General features: G+C 43.2%; 1 protein-coding gene across 4 annotated transcripts in view; it reads right to left on the reverse strand.

The window, feature by feature from the left end:
- The window catches only part of xpr1b (xenotropic and polytropic retrovirus receptor 1b), a 155,996-nt gene that overhangs the window by 42,184 nt on the left and 99,656 nt on the right, over positions 1–14,156 (reverse strand). For 3 of the 4 annotated variants that reach the window (XM_060929353.1, XM_060929345.1, XM_060929372.1), the window contains exons 3-7: positions 5,175–5,276; positions 4,734–4,957; positions 2,823–2,972; positions 2,616–2,699; positions 2,424–2,505 (exon numbers count right to left, since the gene is read on the reverse strand). In XM_060929353.1, the coding sequence (XP_060785336.1) occupies positions 2,424–2,505; positions 2,616–2,699; positions 2,823–2,972; positions 4,734–4,957; positions 5,175–5,276 (642 nt within the window). The remainder of the gene's footprint in view (positions 1–2,423; positions 2,506–2,615; positions 2,700–2,822; positions 2,973–4,733; positions 4,958–5,174; positions 5,277–14,156) is intronic. The other variant, XM_060929362.1, reaches the window with a different exon arrangement.

Raw genomic sequence — 14,156 nt, forward strand, 5'->3', positions numbered from 1 at the left:
ATGCGCCAAATGTTTTCTATGGGTGAAAGATCTGGACTGCAGGCTGGCCAGTTCAGTACCCGGACCCTTCTTCTACGCAGCCATGATGCTGTAATTGATGCAGTATGTGGTTTGGCATCGTCATGTTGGAAAATGCAAGGTCTTCCCTGAAAGAGACGTCGTCTGGATGGGAGCATATTGGCCCTTTTCCACTACCCTTTTTCAGCTCACTTCAGCTCACTTCAGCCCGACACGGCTCGCGTTTCGACTACCAAAGAACAGCACGACTCAGCTCGCTTCAGCCCTGCTTAGCCCCTAAAACTCGCACGGTTTTGGAGTGGGGCTGAAGCGAGCCAAACCAAGCCGAGTGAGGCTGGGGGCGTGAGCAGACACTCCCCTGTGCACTGATTGGTGAGGAGGAGTGTCCTCACATGCCCACACACACCCCGCAAGCATGCTGGGATCTGTAAACACCTCAAACCCGGAAGAAGAATTACGAATTACGAGAATTTCTGAAGCCTTATGCGCCTCGCCTCATCTATACGCTCTTGCCAGTATCTGTTGGCGTTGTCGGTGACAACAAGCCACAGCACCAAGACCAGCAACACTAACGACTCCATGTCCTCCATGTTTATTGTTTACTATTCGGGTCATGAGACTACCGCTTAAAAGCTCACTGATGTCACTGTTTGCGCTGCTTAACGACATCACGTGACGTCCACCCACTTTCGCTAACTCCACCCAATGTGTCCACCCACTTCCAGCCAGCACGGTTCAGCGCGGTTGTAGTCGAAATGCAACTCCAACAGCCCCGCTCAGCTCGACTCAGCACGGCACGGCTCAGCCCGACTCAGCCGCGTTTGTAGTGGAAAAGCGGCATATGTTGCTCTAGAACCTGGATATACCTTTCAGCATTGATGGTGTCTTTCCAGATGTGTAAGCTGCCCATGCCACACATACTAATGCAACCCCATACCATCAGAGATGCAGGCTTCTGAACTGAGCGCTGACGACAACTTGGGTCGTCCTTCTCCTCTTTAGTAGGAATGACACGGCGTCCCTGATTTCCATAAAGAACTTCAAATTTTGATTCGTCTGACCACAGAACAGTTTTCCACTTTGCCACAGTCCATTTTAAATGAGCCTTGGCCCAGAGAAGACGTCTGCGCTTCTGGATCATGTTTAGATACGGCTTCTTCTTTGAACTATAGAGTTTTAGCTGGCAACGGCGGATGGCACGGTGAATTGTGTTCACAGATAATGTTCTCTGGAAATATTCCTGAGCCCATTTTGTGATTTCCAATACAGAAGCATGCCTGTATGTGATGCAGTGCCGTCTAAGGGCCCGAAGATCACGGGCACCCAGTATGGTTTTCCGGCCTTGACCCTTACGCACAGAGATTCTTCCAGATTCTCGGAATCTTTTGATGATATTATGCACTGTAGATGATGATATGTTCAAACTCTTTGCAATTTTACACTGTCGAACTCCTTTCTGATATTGCTCCACTATTTGTCGGCGCAGAATTAGGAGGATTGGTGATCCTCTTCCCATCTTTACTTCTGAGAGCTGCTGCCACTCCAAGATGCTCTTTTTATACCCAGTCATGTTAATGACCTATTGCCAATTGACCTAATGAGTTGCAATTTGGTCCTCCAGCTGTTCCTTTTTTGTACCTTTAACTTTTCCAGCCTCTTATTGCCCCTGTCCCAACTTTTTTGAGATGTGTTGCTGTCATGAAATTTCAAATGAGCCAATATTTGGCATGAAATTTCAAAATGTCTCACTTTCGACATTTGATATGTTGTCTATGTTCTACTGTGAATACAATATCAGTTTTTGAGATTTGTAAATTATTGCATTCCGTTTTTATTTACAATTTGTCCCAACTTTTTTGGAATCGGGGTTGTACATTTTGCCGCCTATGTAGTCCCCTATTTATACAAATAGGAGTCATTCAGGATTCAGCCATGTTTTTGCTCGGCGTTAGCAACAGTTAGAGGTTTCCTCAGGGTAGTAAAACTCGCTTTCGCTGTGAAGACTGTCGTTATCGCTATCCATGCTGTAAAATTAATGCTATTCTCTTGAGAAATGCGAAAATAAATCCTTGTTGTTGTTGTGAACAAGCGAGTCGCCAGAGGTCCGTAACCGGGGTCTGTACCGTAGGAGACGGACCCGCTCGCCAGCCAATCAGAGCGCGGGATTTGATGGAAACCGGACCGTGAAAAAAAGAACAGTTATTCCACTCAAATCTCGTCGCACATGGGTTACAGCCACCATCATCTAATGTACGACTTGATTTCGTGGAAGAACTTAATTATGAAATGGGATGACCAAGGTTTCCTCGATTAGAACATCTACAGGATATTTACACTTTCTTTTAATTGTAGCTTCAAAACATCTTCACTTTCCTACTCGAGAGGTTTTACGAGCTGGATCCTACCTGTGATGCAAATGGTGACCATTAACACAATAAAGACTCCACAGTAAAGTCCGACTCGGAAAGTGGTCCATGCCGGCGCAGGCTGAAATGGAGGAGAAATCAAACCGTCACGAACCAGAAGAAGCAAAACCGAAGAAGAAGAAGAAGGTCTGTTCAAACCTAAACCGCAGGTTTAAGCCATGGACGTCTCACCTGTGCTGCACCTAAGGGAGGCACTCGAAGCCTTTTCATGGCTTTCTGTCTGTCGCCGCCTTCCAATTCAGTGGTAACCAGTGCCTGGGGGAATAACAAGCAAGAATCACGGACAAATCCGTATCTGGGTTTGCTTGATTCCAACATGTCTGCTTTTCATTTTATTTTATTCCCCCCCGTCATCTTAACTCTCTTCTCTTCTCATACCTCGGTCTCAGAAATGAGCTGAGTGATCTTCTTGCAGGTGTAGAAGGGCGCCACCTCGACGTGAGTGACCCGCCAGTCGGCTCCTCGCGCCGTCTCAAAGATCTTATCATGCTTCTTCAGAATCTTCCGGAAACCGGTGAAGTTCAGGTTCTGTAGGAAATGAAAAGGCATTTCAGAAATGACGTTAATTCGATACAAGAGGAGGAAAGCCAAGCTCGAGGAGTCGGAGTGCACGGAAGAAGGTAGACGCCGGTTGAAATATAACTTAAAAACATGAAACGATTTAAATCTCAGCCAACGAGCGTCTGACATGCCTACTTAGTGGCGCTTGAAAGTTTGTGAACCCTTTAGAATTTTCTAGATTTCTGCATAAATATGACCGAAAACATTATCAGATTTTCACACAAGTCCTAAAAGTAGATAAAGAGAACCCAGTTACACAAATGAGACAAAAATATTATACTTGTTCATTTATTTATTGAACAAAATGATCCAATATTACATATCTGTGAGTGGCAAAAGTATGTGAACCTCTAGGATTAGCAGTTCATTTGAAGGTGAAATTAGAGTCGGGTGTGAGTGGGCACCCTGTTTTATTTAAAGAACAGGGATCTATCAAAGTCTGATCTTCATAACACATGTTTGTGGAAGTGTATCATGGCACGAACAAAGGAGATTTCTGAGGACCTCAGAAAAAGCGTTGCTGATGCTCATCAGGCTGGAAAAGGTTACAAAACCATCACTAAAGAGTTTGGACTCCACCAATCCACAGTCAGACAGATTGTGTACAAATGGAGGAAATTCAAGACCATTGTTACCCTCCCCAGGAGTGGTTGACCAACAAAGATCACTCCAAGAGCAAGGCATGTAATAGTCGGCGAGGTCACAAAGGACCCCAGGGTAACTTCTAAGCAACTGAAGGCCTCTCTCACATTGGCTAATGTTAATGTTCATGAGTCCACCATCAGGAGAACACTGAACAACAATGGTGTGCATGGCAGGGTTGCAAGGAGAAAGCCACTGCTCTCCAAAAAGAACATTGCTGCTCGTGTGCAGCTTGCTAAAGATCATGTGGACAAGCCAGAAGGCTATTGGGAAAATGTTTTGTGGACGGATGAGACCAAAATAGAACTTTTTGGTTTAAATTTTTGGAGAAAGGAAAACACTGCATTCCAGCATAAGAACCTTATCCCATCTGTGAAACATGGTGGTGGTAGTATCATGGTTTGGGCCTGTTTTGCTGCATCTGGGCCAGGACGACTTGCCATCATTGATGGAACAATGAATTCTGAATTATACCAGCGCATTCTAAGGGAAAATGTCAGGACATCTGTCCATGAACTGAATCTCAAGAGAAGGTGGGTCATGCAGCAAGACAACGACCCTAAGCACACAAGTCGTTCTACCAAAGAATGGTTAAAGAAGAATCAAGGTAATGTTTTGGAATGGCCAAGTCCTGACCTTAATCCAATCAAAATGTTGTGGAAGGACCTGAAGCGAGCAGCTCATGTGAGGAAACCCACCAACATCCCAGAGTTGAAGCTGTTCTGTACGGAGGAACGGGCTAAAATTCCTCCAAGCCGGTGTGCAGGACTGATCAACAGTTACCGCAAACGTTTAGTTGCAGTTATTGCTGCACAAGGGGGTCACACCAGATACTGAAAGCAAAGGTTCACATACTTTTGCCACTCACATATGTAATATCGCATCATGTTCCTCAATAAATAAATGACCAAGTATAATATTTTTGTCTCATTTGTTTAACTGGGTTCTCTTTAGGACTTGTGTGAAAATCTGATGTTTTCGGTCATATTTATGCAGAAATCTAGAAAATTCTAAAGGCTTCACAAAAACTTTCAAGCACCACTGTACGTACACTCGGAGATAAAGGTGGTGTCTAGGATGTGTGACCTGGTAGTTCTGCAGCAGGATGAGGCTGAGGTAGAACTCGCTGAAGGCCAGCTGCAGGTCCTTGATGTTGCGGTGTTTGCAGCGCTCCTGCTGGGACAGGTGGAAGACGGTGCGGCGGCGAGGCCGCAAGCCGGGGGCACGGCTGCTTTCGCGCTGGGCATCCAGAGACGACTGCAGCTCGTTCTGCAACGTGGCGAAGCGCCTCTGAGCCTCGGCCAGTTTCTCTGCGTGAGCGAAGACAAAAATGTTAGCTTTGGAAAGAACAGGACGCATAAAGCACCAGTAAAAATCGGTGAGATCGAGCTTTTTAGCAATAAAGCACTGAATTTGTGGTCAGAACGGGGTTTTTTTCGGACACGTTCTATGATTAGCTGGATTGTTTGTTGGTTATTAGTGACTTTATTCATCGGGTCATGAGCCTCCTGCTGTGTGTCTGGGTACCTGAATAAAACGTGTTGATTTTGGCCAGCTCCTTCTCGCATGTTTGGAAGAACTTCTCCTCGAACTTGGCGTAGTATCTCTTAACCGTGTCTTCATCCGTGACTAGAGACAGACACAGAGACAGAATGCGAGTGTGAAAACGAGAGGTCTTAGTTTTGCGCATATTTGTGCGCTTGCCCATTTGGAGCTGCGAGGTAAGCAGCCTGTCCTCTCGGAGTGTGTGTGTGTGTGTGTGTGTGTAATGCTGCTTCCATAGTTACGCAGACAAAACACGGCACAGTGCGAAGGTTGCATGGGGAATTCTCGAGACGTACCAAGCATCTCTGAGCGACCAAAAAAAAAATTTGGTGATGATAATAATAATAATAATAATAATAATAAATGTGATTGCATTATTATTCATCAATAAAGGACTGTACTATTAATATAACAACATCCGAGGAAAGAACTAGCAGGAATCATTTAGGGAAAACTTTCAGAGAGAGAGAGAGAGAGAGAGACAGAGCGCGTGTTAACATTGTTGACTGTAAACACCAGGTTGCCAGAGAGATGTAGGTGAGCAAAGTTTGCCTTGAGGGACTGAAGATTCGAAAGCAAGGCCCACGTACAGTCCAGACGGTCAGGCGCTGCTGAATCACCGTCTGGACAAGTGACTAAGAGTCAAACTCACACACAAATAATGAGCCGGTCTGGAGAAAAAAATAAAAATAAAATGCAGCAGTCACATCATCCAAACGTAAAATTTCACGTTGCTTAGGCCATCCTAAAATAAATCCGTTTCCTGTCCACTGGGTGAGCAAAAAAATTTTCAAATCGGGAGGGAGGGATTTTTTTTTTTTTAAATATATGGATGGATAAGAAATCGCGATGCTGTGTTTGCTTTTTCTTTCAGTACTTTTTTATTACAAAAGCAGACACATTTGTGTCAGATCACAGAATCCAGGGACGCATGTCGGCCCGGGGGCATTTTGAGTTATTGACAGATTCAGAAAGTACAGTTTCTAAGCTTTCCAATGATGCCTTCCATGTGGAGATCTGACAATATTTGAAGAATGTGTGGCCTTTTGAAAGTGTATACCTCTTAAAACAGAAAAGGGAGAAAATCGCCCTCAAAGTTTTCCATCTCAGCTACTCTGGGTGCAGGGAGGGCACATAATGGTGCTCATTTGCATGACATTAAGGAAAGCCCTACCCCCTACTAGCTAGCACGATGCTACTTTCATGTAAACAAAGATCACCACGTCAATTTTCCTTCCATGCAAAGTATGCCCAACACAATTATGAAGTACAAAAATAAGTCCTAAAGTATACTTTAACGTTTTGTGGTTGAAAAATTACTCACACCGTAAGAAAGAAAGATAGCACGATGATGACACAACTAACACAACGCTAGTTTCATGTAAAGCCTCGGTCACTACCAGCCATATGTGCTCCTACGGCCGGTCTACACGCAAAAAACGCAAGAAACGCACGAGAGCGCGCGTGTGATGTGCTGATTTTCGAGCCGCAGACCGGCCGCAGAGGCTCTTTGTCATGTCAAACAAACTCTACGGGCGCTTACGTTTTTTTCAGGTTGCAAGACAAACTTACGGCCAACGCGCGTCTTTCTCCATGAACAAAAAAAAAAAACCGCAGCGATTTGGGAAACGCCAAAAATCACACGGCCAAAAAATCGTACGTCCGGTTGTGACCTAGGCTTAATCAAACCACAACACTCTCCGTTACATGCAAAAATAACCACACAGCCTTAGATTAATAAACTCACCCCATCAGAAAGAGAAACGGCGCCTTGCACACACCAATGCCTCCGATGGAATAATGTAATCCTAGAACGGGCCGTGTATCATCCGATCATTCAAGTATTCCATTCAATCTGGAAAACGAGGTTGCGATTTTTTTTTTTGCTAGAAATGGTGATCTCCGATGTAAATACCGAGTGTCTGTTTGCTTCACGGTGTTTCAGCTCCTCTGCGCTCTGTTTAGCTTCCTCATTCCATAGTGAAATCACACGCCTGTATGCAGCTTAAGTAGCCATGCGCTCAGCTCGTATCATACAGCTGATTCGCGGAAAAAAACAACAACAAATGACTTAAATCATCATGTGAATGGCCCATATGGTAATTTAGCGACACCCCCCAGCAGGCTACAGTCCTGACAAAAACGAGACAATTTGCAACAAAAAAATGTATGCTTTTCCAACAAAACAATCTATTATCTGAAATACTGATTGCATTCTTCAAGATCTCAACTTGCACATGATGGAAAAAAACAAAAATCACAAATTTCGAAAAAAAAAAATGCTTCTTTTGCGATTATCCCGGATTCGTTTCGGCCAACATGCGTCCCTGGATTCGGTGAGGGGTCACATTTAATAAAATATGACGGTTTAATCAACTGAAACTTGTACAAAAACTTTAAGTTAGCATTTTAAATGCTGACTCCAACCTTTTTACAAAGGTACTTAAAATGTCCGACACACGGACTTTTTGTAGTTCTAAATCGACCGTTAGGCCTAGTTCGGATGAAATTACACTATTAAAATGATCACTGAATGATTTGTTTTTCTGAATCTTTACTATTTTGTTGTTCGCTAGAATACCATTTTGCGGTTTCACACTTAAGCAAATGTTTGAAAACTCCGGATCTCCTTCCTTCATGGTGGCTGCCGTTTTTTTGTGCCGCACGGCGCATGCGCAGAGCTGATTCAGTTCTATATTCTGCGCAGAATGCAGGGCTTTCCACAAGCGCCGGCTGCCGGCCAGACAGCCGACTACTTTAATGACTATTATTTTTGTAGCCCACAGGCTCTAAATGTTAATTTTCGATTTTAATAAAATTAAATGTTTATCTAACGGACTGACAATAATGTCAAACTGAACCGCACTCATTTAAGCTGTGATTCGCGCTGTTTGTACCGATAATAACCACAAATTCCCCGCAGACTTCGTTGATCAAGGGAGAGTAACTCATCTGCGGCCCCGACATGCGCTGTGTGTGTGTGCGCACTCGGCGGAGGCAGTAGTGTGTCGGAGGGAACAGAAGCAGAGATGACGCTTATTTTGTCTCCGGTAAACCAGTCTTCTCTCGTTCAATTACGTGCTGGCATCAAAAGACGCCGTTGGTTGTAAATGAAGCCAAACTGAGTGGTTGGAGTGTATTTTCATACACAAATGGAGAAATGTTCGCTGAGTGTGTAATTGTGTAGCCGCCACTGCAGACCGTTGTCGTTGTTAATTCATAGCATGCTCAGCTGCGTGAATGTGTCATGCACCGAAAATAAGAGATTTACAAGCCAGGAACGCCTCATGATGCAATACGCAAGAAAAGAAACCAGATTTACTGCCATTTTACTTTGTATTTGAGTAAAGTGAATAAGTAAATGGTCTGTGGAGAATACATTTAATCCTGGGAACTGCATGCACAGGAGTTTGTGTTTACTCCCCCTCCGGCTGGCTACTTATTTGTCATGGCTGGCTAGTATGAGCCTTAGTGGAAAGCCTTGGGAATGCGTAATGTCAAGTTCGATTTTAGATTTATGAACCCGAAAAAAATGTTGAAAAACCAGCGTTAAAAAAAAATTTCAACCGCACAAACGGCGCTCACCCGGCCGGTGGACCGGAAACAGAACATTTTTTAATCATGGCCTTAAAAGGTAGCCTAGTAAACTAGACCCACCCGCCTAGCGGCCAAAAATATTTTTGCCTACGAGTGGGTCTAGCCTCGCACCATATCAACAAAACACCCCGGGCATCAAATCGTGCCCGCCAATCACAACGCAAGGTTTTTGTTTGGATTCTTTGGGCGGGCTTTTGCAGGAGTGACGACAAGGCTGCGCGACGCTAGAGAAAGCGCAACAGGAAAGATGGCTACGGCTAGTGAACAGCGCGCGTTTGACTCCGCTTTGGAATCAGTTTTAGAAGAATTAGACTTGGAGTTTTCGTTGAAACATGAGCAGGAAGAGGCTCTCCGCTCATTCCTTTTCAAGAAGGACGTTTTCGCTGTTTTGCCGACCGGCTATGACAAAAGTCTGATCTACCAGCTGGCTCCGCTGGTAGCCAAAAGGATGGGGCTAGTTTGTGCAGTACGAAGAATTAATAAACAGCTTTGAAACATTACTTTTTGATTGTTTCTTATTTTCCCGTTATTTTAAATTTAAGGGAAATTATTTCACCAAACACCACTAAATAAAAACTCTCAAAAACAGTTTAAGCAAACCCTTGAAAAAAAAAAAAAAAAGTGTATGTTAAGTATGTGGTACAGACTCCAAACTTGTGGCCATTATCTCCAAACTTCTTAATATCTAGAACCTGTTTATTAATTAATACGCATTTTGAAAAATTATTTATTTCAAGGCCTCCCCCACTGCTTTCTGTCGCTCTGACTACGTCACAGTTGCGCTGATTGGTCAGAGCGTTGGCCTATACGCACACAGACAGTTTGAAAGACAGCGGGTTGTTCCTCCTACACCCGTCGGAAATGTCTACGAGCGAGGCCAGACTAAATACTCACATTTAGTCTGGCTTGCCAGGCTACTTAAAAGGAATAGTTCGGCCAACTTGCTAAGAAAAAGTACTTCTTAAATCGCACATGCAGTGTAGGAGAATCAGCCAGCCTGTTAAAAGACCGAGAAAAACTTTTGTAAAATAGAAACTTACTTCTATAAATATACAAATCGATTGTGATGATTGAGACACGGCTGACGGAGCACGTCGGTGATAAGGAGGAAGCTGAGTAAATGTAATGTTTAACTGTTCCTTTCAGCTACTTGTGCCGACAAATCGTTTTTTCCTTTCCTAGATAAGACTTAAGAACACTGAACTACAGAGGAACTCGATGTTACATGCCAACTTATCAACACGCCCTTATCTGGAACACTCGTTATCGCTGATAAGGAATGTACCTAAACAGCCTGGGTAAACGAACCGAGGGAGAAATAATTGACCTGAGGCCAGGTGAAGTGATAACGAATGTGCTCAGAGGGTAAACTACCGCAAGAGTGCAGCGAGGTTGCATGACTGGGTGGTGGCGCAATGAGATCGGACACTGAATCGATCCGGGTCCGTTTCAGCAAGAGCTTTCAAAAAAACAAAAAAGGCCTCACCCCCCAGTCTTCTGGATTTATATTTATTTATGACTCACCTTCAACAACTAAACGTATATCTTTTCAACCTTTTTCCTCATCGGCCCCTTCCCCCAAAAGGAGGAGTGTTTCATTTGAAATATAATAAAGAAAAGAAACTGTTGGGGAAAATAATTATTATAATAATAGTAATAAATAATATTTTTTTCGTGGTCCGGTTTCCATCAAATCCTGCATTCTGATTGGCTGGCGAGCGGGTCCGTATCCTACGGTACGGACCCCAAGCGACTCGCCCGTTCACAACAAACAAACATAGTAGCAATTTTTGTCAACATTTATCTTTAAGGTTTATTTATAAGATTTTTATCAAATGGCATTCATTTTACAGCATGGATAGCGATAACGACAGTGTTCACAGCGAAAGCGAGTTTTACTACCCTGATGAAGACGAAATAAAAGAAAACGCTTCAGAAGAAAGCTAAAAACCTCTAACTGTTGCTAACGCCGAGCAAAAACATGGCTGAATCCTGAATGACTCAATTTGTATAAATAGGGGACTACGTAGGTGGCAAAATGTAGTTTCTTTTCCTGCCATGGAAGTGCACTTGTATACTGAGGAGGAAGCAATTTGCATTACAGCCGTGAATGAGGATTCAAAATGGCGTCTCGGCTCGGTTTTCCCTTTCAGGCGCTCTCGTTTTCTGTTAGAATTTGGTCAAGAAAAAAATAAATATATTATTTACCAGCTTAAGGTCGGTCCGTATGGTATGGTGAAATACCCAGAGGGCCTCACTCAGTACTTTCAAGACCTCGGTCACGGTATTTCACGATACGGACCTCCCAGCTGGCAAATAACATACAACCCCGATTCCAAAAAAGTTGGGACAAAGTACAAATTGTAAATAAAAACGGAATGCAATAATTTACAAATCACAAAAACTGATATTGTATTCACAACAGAACATAGACATGACAGCAACACGTCTCAAAAAAGTTGGGACAGGGGCAATAAGAGGCTGGAAAAGTTAAAGGTACAAAAAAGGAACAGCTGGAGGACCAAATTGCAACTCATTAGGTCAATTGGCAATAGGTCATTAACATGACTGGGTATAAAAAGAGCATCTTGGAGTGGCAGCGGCTCTCAGAAGTAAAGATGGGAAGAGGATCACCAATCCCCCTAATTCTGCACCGACAAATAGTGGAGCAATATCAGAAAGGAGTTCGACAGTGTAAAATTGCAAAGAGTTTGAACATATCATCATCTACAGTGCATAATATCATCAAAAGATTCAGAGAATCTGGAAGAATCTCTGTGCGTAAGGGTCAAGGCCGGAAAACCATACTGGGTGCCCGTGATCTTCGGGCCCTTAGACGGCACTGCATCACATACAGGCATGCTTCTGTATTGGAAATCACAAAATGGGCTCAGGAATATTTCCAGAGAACATTATCTGTGAACACAATTCACCGTGCCGTCCGCCGTCGCCAGCTAAAACTCTATAGTTCAAAGAAGAAGCCGTATCTAAACATGATCCAGAAGCGCAGACGTCTTCTCTGGGCCAAGGCTCATTTAAAATGGACTGTGGCAAAGTGGAAAACTGTTCTGTGGTCAGACGAATCAAAATTTTAAAGTTCTTTATGGAAATCAGGGACGCCGTGTCATTCGGACTAAAGGACGGAGAAGGACGACCTGAGTTGTTATCAGTGCTCAGTTCAGAAGCCTGCATCTCTGATGGTACGGGGTTGCATTAGTGCGTGTGGCATGGGCAGCTTACACATCTGGAAAGACACCATCAATGCTGAAAGGTATATCCAGGTTCTAGAGCAACATATGCTCCCATCCAGACGACGTCTCTTTCAGGGAAGACCTTGCATTTTCCAACATGACAATGCCAAACCACATACTGCATCAATTACAGCATCATAGCTGCGTAGAAGAAGGGTCCGGGTACTGAACTGGCCAGCCTGCAGTCCAGATCTTTCACCCATAGAAAACATCATAAAACAGAAGATACGACAAAAAAGACCGAAGACAGTTGAGCAACTAGAATCCTACATTAGACAAGAATGGGTTAACATTCCTATCCCTAAACTTGAGCAACTTGTCTCCTCAGTCCCCAGACGTTTACAGACTGTTGTAAAGAGAAAAGGGGATGTCTCACAGTGGGAAACATGGCCTTGTCCCAACTTTTTTGAGATGTGTTGTTGTCATGAAATTTAAAATCACCTAATTTTTCTCTTTAAACGATACATTTTCTCAGTTTAAACATTTGATATGTCATCTATGTTCTATTCTGAATAAAATATGGAATTTTGAAACTTCCACATCATTGCATTCCGTTTTTATTTACAATTTGTACTTTGTCCCAACTTTTTTGGAATCGGGGTTGTATAATAACACTCATGAAACCTTGTCAACAATGACTATTTTTTTTATACGATGTTTTTACGATAAGTCTATAAGAAATTTAGTAATTAACAAGACGACTATTCTTACATAAGAGTTAAAAATTTTGAGTCCGAGATTCCAAGTAGCTTCGTCACAAAATGACTTTTAAAACGACTCGAAACTAGACACGGTCATATCATTCGGCATCCAGACTCCAATCTGCTGCACTAGAACTTAGAAAATGGAAGAAAAATTCTATTAAACTCCCTATTAAAATATAAATCTACATCCTCCAGAGTATGTGACTGTCGTTCTTATTATGAATGGGGAAAAAAATGCGCATAATAATAATAATAATATAACCACCGACTGGCAGTTTGGCACTTCGCCTAATACCGTACCGCAAAGTTTCATGTAAACTCAACTCTTAATCAACCGACCGGATCAATCAGATCCCGTCAAGCCGAGTGGATTATTATTGTCTTATTTAGTGTGCCACTAGTGGGAGACGGAGGGGCCTGTAAATTTTGGTGGGGCTCGGATGATCAGCGGCCGAGTTATGAATTATTAAATCCCAGCGCGCATGCGAGTGGCCGGACCCAGGGCTCGTGGTAAAGTTTTCCGCAAGCCACGCTCGCTCCTGACGTCAGGTCAGATCAGGCCGTGCCTGTATAAGTTTGGCGGGGCTTGGACTTTAAAGGCTGGCTCACGCCAAGGCTCATGGTAGTTTTTCCGGGCGAATATCGGGCCGAGCTGCGGTCACATGCCTGTACATTTTGGCGGAGTTACGAATTTTTAAAGTCGCGCCCACTGGGGCCTCCATTTCACAGGCCGTGTTACGACATAATGTGATATTTGGAAGAAAATTAGACGTAGATTAGACCCATGTCTTTAGTTTTTCATGGGCCTTCTGGTTCGATGCTTTTGAAATACAGACGGACAAGTGTGAAAATTACCGGTAAATGTCCGCCGGTGCGGCTTCATTTCCCACGATGTTTTATCGCATTTAAAATGTAATGCAAGTTTAGTTGTATTTTATTTTAAAGCAGCCTCAATTAGTTCGTTTGTTTCTCTAGTTTATGATGGAAAAATTACGTAAATTGCGAAGGAGGAATGAAGTAATTAATCCAGTACTCTCAATTGCACTTGTATTTGTCTGGCCCGTGTTCGTCTACGTCAAATCGCAGCTCGCGTCGCGACAAGGTTATTTTTAAACTCGTACTTGTGCGAGAAATGCCGCAGGATGACAGCCAGCCTTATGTGCATTGATTTCTTCGTCACGTTTCTTCTTCTCTGTAACTGTTTTTTCTTTTAACGAAAATAAGGCCAAAAAAAAAAAAAAAAGTGTTTTTCCGGTAACCCGACCGATCGAGAATTTCCGCGTCGAAATTGCAGACCGTAAAGTTTTTATTACAAATTTCCCTCGATATTTTAGTGTAAGCGGCGTTAGTTTGTCATAATTTTTTGTTTCAACGCATTCAAGTTGTGAAAGAAACGATAAAAAATAAAATGT

Source organism: Neoarius graeffei, chromosome 1 (genome assembly GCF_027579695.1).
Source record: "Neoarius graeffei isolate fNeoGra1 chromosome 1, fNeoGra1.pri, whole genome shotgun sequence".
Classification (NCBI taxonomy): Eukaryota; Metazoa; Chordata; class Actinopteri; order Siluriformes; family Ariidae; genus Neoarius; species Neoarius graeffei.